Source organism: Bos indicus x Bos taurus, chromosome 6, assembly GCF_003369695.1.
Source record: "Bos indicus x Bos taurus breed Angus x Brahman F1 hybrid chromosome 6, Bos_hybrid_MaternalHap_v2.0, whole genome shotgun sequence".
NCBI classification, from domain to species: domain Eukaryota; kingdom Metazoa; phylum Chordata; class Mammalia; order Artiodactyla; family Bovidae; genus Bos; species Bos indicus x Bos taurus.
This window is the reverse complement of record NC_040081.1, coordinates 68,029,531-68,035,530: the sequence shown is the minus strand read 5'-3', so window position 1 is coordinate 68,035,530 and position 6,000 is coordinate 68,029,531. Positions and strand designations below refer to the sequence as shown.

At 44.1% G+C, this 6,000-nt stretch overlaps 1 protein-coding gene across 1 annotated transcript in view; it reads left to right on the top strand.

Annotated features, from left to right (window-relative positions):
• SGCB (sarcoglycan beta) overlaps nucleotides 1-6,000 on the top strand; it is a 28,918-nt gene continuing 22,918 nt past the window's right edge. The window contains exon 1 of the mRNA XM_027544488.1: nucleotides 1-81. Within this exon, the coding sequence (XP_027400289.1) occupies nucleotides 52-81 (30 nt within the window). The 5' untranslated portion in view covers nucleotides 1-51. The remainder of the gene's footprint in view (nucleotides 82-6,000) is intronic.

Genomic DNA, 6,000 nt, shown 5'->3' with positions numbered 1-6,000 from the left:
GCGAGGTGCGGAGGCGGCCGGGAGGGCGGCGGAGCCGGCGGGCGCGGGAAGATGGCGGCGGCGGCGGCGGCCACGGAGCAGGTCTGTGAGCCCCGCCGCAGCCGGGGGCTGGAGGGCCGGGGGAGGCTGGGGTCCTGCCGGTGAGGTCCTCCGTAGGACCGGCAGGCGGGGGCTGGGGCGCGAGGGCGGGCTCCGCGGGGCGGGGCTGGGCGGGAGCTGTCCGCAGCCCGGGATGCTGGCGAAGGCCGGGCGGGACCCCGGGCAAGGGTCTCCGGGGCGGATAAGGGGGAGCCAGCCGCGGGCTCCCGGCCTGGCCTGGCTGTCCCTTGGCGAGGTCAGGAGGGGCGCTGTCTTGGAGGCCTGGGATGGGGTCGAGGCAGCCGGGAGCCTCCGCCAGGACGTACCGGGGACATGTCCTGCTCCATGGCCAGCGAAGATGCGGATAAAAATAACCCCAGCCAACGAGCCGCCAGCCTCCCCTGATACCAGCCAAAAAACAGTCAGCTGTTATTGGATATCAGCTTGCGGCCACTTCTTGTGTGCCATCCCCCTAGGCTGACAGCCACGTTTCTCCTCCCGCTTTGGTTCTGGAGACTAAGTCGCCAATCAGTACAAGACTGTCTCCTATCCAGTTGGTTTAAAATCATTTTTTTAAAATCCTTTATCAAGTATTCCCTAATCTGCATTGTAAACTTGTAACTTAGAATAGCTTAAAAGGCTATTTTCTTCCCCAAAAGCAGGCTATACATTATGCACACACTTACACACACATGCACACATTTACACACACACACACACACACACACACCTGTAGTTACTAGGGTGGTTTGTTATAATAAAAATAATTTTGATAGTCTCTTCCTCCCTTCTTAACTGTTATTTTCCTTTAACAATAAACTGTGGTAGGATAGTTTCTTTGGAAACGTCTCATTCTTCAGCATTGTTGAAAAAAATAAATGAGCCAGGTAGCCAACATTCTGTTTCCAGAAAAATCTTGTCTGGAAAGATTTTCTTAAGTAATTAACTGCTTTTAGAGACATAGTAGGTAGATATCACTGGAACAGTGATGCTGAGCGCCATGAAAAATAAAAGACATGACATCTGCCTTCAAAGTTAAAGTCAAACTGCCAGATAAATGCAGAAAAATCAGCTAAAGATGGTAGGCAAGCTACAGCACCTAAACAATAAAATGTAAAGGAATGAGTGAAATTGAGACAAAGCTTCTTGGAGTTGTTGAGATTGAAATTGTCCCTTGCTTTTGTGATTTCCCTCCTGAATTATCAGCGCCTGTTTTAGACGGTTCTTTTTTCATCTGCATCACTTGTTGATACTCTTGGGAGTTCCACCTAGTTTCTATTCTTGCTTTACACAAAGACTGGGCAATCTGATCCATCCCTTATTCTCCACTTCAGAGTTAGGTATTTATGTCTCCAGTCGGAATTTAACTGAATTTTCCACGGGCACCCCAAAGTCAGAAATTTTTAATGGTGAATGGTGCATCACACTCACCATTAAAAGGGCTACAACCATCCATTCACTTGGTTCACCTTGCCACAAGCAGGACTGGCTCAAGGGAGCTCAGGATGGACCCACCTTTGGGTTAATGCTCTGCTCTCCCAGGCTTGGTACTTGAGCAGAGAACCTCACATTTTCTTTTTGCTCTAGACCCCACAAATTATGTATCAGGCCCTACTTGGGGGTCATCTTAGATCCCCCTAAGCAACACTCACATCCAGTCAATCACCGGATCCTTTCAGTTCTACCTCTTGAGGACTCTCCCAAATCTTGATGTGCAGTGTCAAAATTCAGTCAAGCCTTCCTTTGGACTGTTAGGGAAACCTGCTGTTGATGTCTCCATCTCTAAACTCATCTATTCCAGTTCAACTCTTCTTGGTTTAATTTTGCTGTAATGCAAATCTATCACTAACCTATTTTAAATCCCCATTGCCTTCAGAATAGAGTCTGTCATTCTTGATGTGGTACTTATATCTACTCATTTATTGATCCCTAACCACATCTTGGGGCTTCCCAGTGGCTCAGCGGTCAGGAATCCACCTCCAAAGCAGGAGACCCAAGTTTAATCCCTGAGTGGGGAAGATCCCCTGGAGGAGGAGGGCATGGTAACCCACTCCAGTATTCTTGCCTGGAGAATCCCATGAACAGAGGAGCCTGGAGGAGTTCAGTCCATAGGGTTGCAAAGAGTCGGACATGACTAAAGTGACTTAGCATGCAAGCACAACCACATTGCACTTCTTATTTTGTCCCATTCGTATACTCATCTTCTTCACCATCCATATAAAATTACCAACATTAGTTTGCACAAGATGACCTCTACTCAGTTTCATGATGTTTCCTCTGCCTGGAAGGCCTTTCTTGGTACTTTACTTGGCTAACTTCTGTTTGTCCTTCAATGTTCAACTGAGGCCCCAGCTTTTTTGAAGAATCGTCAACTCATGACCTTGATAAGTCAAAGGGTATTCCTCTTATGCACTCTTTTCAGTTTCATTGCTCTACCACTGCACTTGCCATGTTGAGCTGTAATTGCTAATGACTCCATCTATCTACTCTGCTGGCCTGTAAGTAAGTTTGTTGAAAGTAGGTGCTATGCCTTGCACGTCTTTGTAGTCTGGAACATCTGGCATATAGTAACTCATCAGTAAATGGTAAGTACAAAGAATGAAATATACTGATGTACATGAATTGACAGAGAAAAGTAAAGAATTCATCCCAAGAAGGTAAGATGTGCCCTGTCTCTCTCTTATGTAGACCTGTATTCAGAGTCTGGCTAAGAGTTCTAAATTGCCCGTCTGACATCACTGTCATAATCCTATACTGGATCTGTGAAAATTAGAAGCAAACTCACTTTCCCTAAGATATTCTACTTTCTCTGGCCGAAAAACTACCAAAATACAAATTCAGCTCTAAAATGTTTGCAGTGTCGACAGGCCCTCATAGCTTCTGCACCTCATGTGGATACACAACCTACACGACTGTATTCAGCAACTTGTTTTGTGTTAAACCTGTTAAGTAGATTGAAAGCTCTTCTACAAAGCCTTTCTTACCGCTTCAGTTCAGTTCACTCACTCAGTTGTGTCCGCTCTTTGCGACTCCATGAACCACAGCACGCCAGGCCTCCCTATCCATCACCAACTCCCAGAGTTCACGCAAACCCATGTCCACTGAGTCGGTGATGCCATCCAACCATCTCATCCTCTGTCGTCCCCTCCTCCTCCTGCCCTCAAACTTTCCCAGCATCAGGGTCTGTTCAAATGAGTCAGTTCTTCGCATCAGGTGGCCAAAGTATTGGAGTTTCAGCTTCAGCATCAGTCCTACCAATGAACACCCAGGACTGATCTCCTTTAGGATGGACTGGTTGGATCTCCTTGCAGTCCAAGGGACTCTCAAGAGCCTTCTCCAACACCACAGTTCAAAAGCATCAATTCTTCAGTGCTCAGCTTTCTTTATAGTCCAACTGTCATATCCATACATGACCACTGGAAAAACCATAACCTCAACTAGACGGACCTTTGTTGACAGAGTAATGTCTTTGTTTTTTAATATGCTATCTAGGTTGGTCATAATTTTCCTTCCAAGGAGCAAGCGTCTTTTAATTTCATGGCTGCAATCACCATTTGCAGTGATTTTGGAGCATCTATTTCTGCTTTATTGACTATGCCAAAGCCTTTGACTGTGTGGATCACAATAAACTGTGGAAAATTCTGAAAGAGATGGGAATACCAGACCACCTGACCTGCCTCTTGAGAAACCTGTTTGCAGGTCAGGAAGCAACAGTTAGAACTGGACATGGAACAACAGACTGGTTCCAAATAGGAAAAAGAGTACGTGAAGGCTGTATTTTGTCACCCTGCTTATTTAACTTTTATGCAGAGTACATAATGAGAAACGCTGGGCTGGAGGAAGCACAAGCTGGAATCAAGATTGCCAGGAGAAATATCAATAACTTCAGATATGCAGATGACACCACCTTTATGGCAGAAAGTGAAGAAGAACTAAAGAGCCTCTTGATGAAAGTGAAAGAGGAGAGTGAAAAAGTTGGCTTAAAGCTCAACATTGAGAAAACTAAGATCATGGCATCTGGTCCCATCACTTCATGGGAAATAGATGGGGCAACAGTGGAAACTGTGGCTGACTTTATTTTTCTGGGCTCCAAAATCACTGCAGACGGTGATTGCAGCCATGAAATTAAAAGATGTTTATGCTTGCTGCTTGGTGGAGTTTAAAAAATTTTGTCTGCCACATTACCCACAATGATTATTCTTGCCTTTTTCTGTTTTCCATAAGCCCTCAACCAGCCTGCTACCCCTGCAACCACAGTAAGATTCCAGATGCCCTCTCTGCTCTTTATTGAGAGCTGACCTTGCCTTTTACATCCCGAGGAAAAATAGAAATGGTTTCTCTTCCTGGTGTGAACCATTTGAATGAAATGGGAGCCCACCTTTTAAGACTCTTCTGTACATTCACTTTCTTTCCTGTCTCCTGGAGGATCTTATTTCCCTCATTACTCTGCCCTACTCTGAGGTATCTGGTCTTTGTCCTTCTTGGCATGTTTCCCTCTGCCATCAAACATGTGAGTCTTCCTACAAATTGTTGGAAAGGGACAGAAAGATCCTAACAACAAGAACAAGCACAGTTTTCCTCTGACAGTACATAATTCTTTAGTTATTGTCTTCTCTCTCAATGAAAATAAATGTACACTTGCTGGCATCTTTTCAGGACTATTTCTACTTACCAGTTTGCTACTCAGAGTTTGAAAATCACAGAGGCAATTCTTACCATATTAAGTTCAGCAATGCTGCACATCCTTAGTTTTCTTGTATTTCTCAGTTTCCATTGCTCCTGCACAAAGTTTTCCAAGAGTACTTCCTTGGCTTTTGTTCTTTTGCTCTATACAGGGGTCCCTGACTTCCAGGACCCAATGCCTGATGATCTGAGGTGTAGCTGATGGAATAATAATAGAAATAAAGTGTGCAATAAATGTAATGCCCTTGAATCATCCCCAGACCATCCCCCTACACCCCAGTCTGTGGAAAAATTGTCTTCCATGATACTGATCCCTGGTGCCACAAAAAGGGTTGGGGACCACTGCTTCATGTTTTTTTTTTTTTTTTTTTTTACAGTAGACTGATATTAGTCTCATAGATTTAATTTACTTTGAAGCTGAAGACTCAAATTCGTCAAGTCCTGACTGACCTAATATCTCATACCATCCTTCTCATTGCCTCTGAGGCATGTGGTCGTTTCTCATTCAGTTCAAATGCAGCATATGTAAAATCTCCCTGCTTCATTCCCCATGTTTAACTAGTCACCATTCAGTAAACTGAGGGGCTTTTTTTTTTTTAAACCTGGCTACAAATTCACTCAGTTATTCTCTTGAAGTGTATTTTTAATCTCTCCTTTTTCATCCCACCTGTTTTAGGCCGTCAATACCTTGAGTTTCCCTTACGACAACATCCCAGCAGCCTACTTGCTAATATTCTCCTCTTTCCTGTGTCTCCTGCAAATACTCACACATTTAGCATCCTGAAATATATATTGTTCATATTCAGAGACCTTTAGTGACTCACAAATAAACAGATGTCAAGACTAGAATTTGTTCACAGGTGTCCCAAAACTTCCACAACCTGTCCTCCTTTTCCGCCTTGATCCTGCCTGCATTGCCAGATCTGACTCACCTGCTCCTTCTGGTTTCCCGGACAACTCTAAGCCCTGCTGTCTCTTCTCCCATGAACTCCACAGCATGTATTGTTTGTACTATTGATTTTGGCATCGGAGCATACAGAATACGTTATTGTGCAAATCACATTTGTAATATCTGGAGGATAAGGATCTTGTCCTGTATTTATTTTGTATTCCTATGTATGGGATTAATGTTAAAGCCTAAAGAGCTTAAAAAATGCTTATTCAATAAATTAATTTTCTCAAAGCTCTCAAAAATATGAAAGTTGGGCAGTAAGCATTTCTACTCCTTCCTTTTATGTT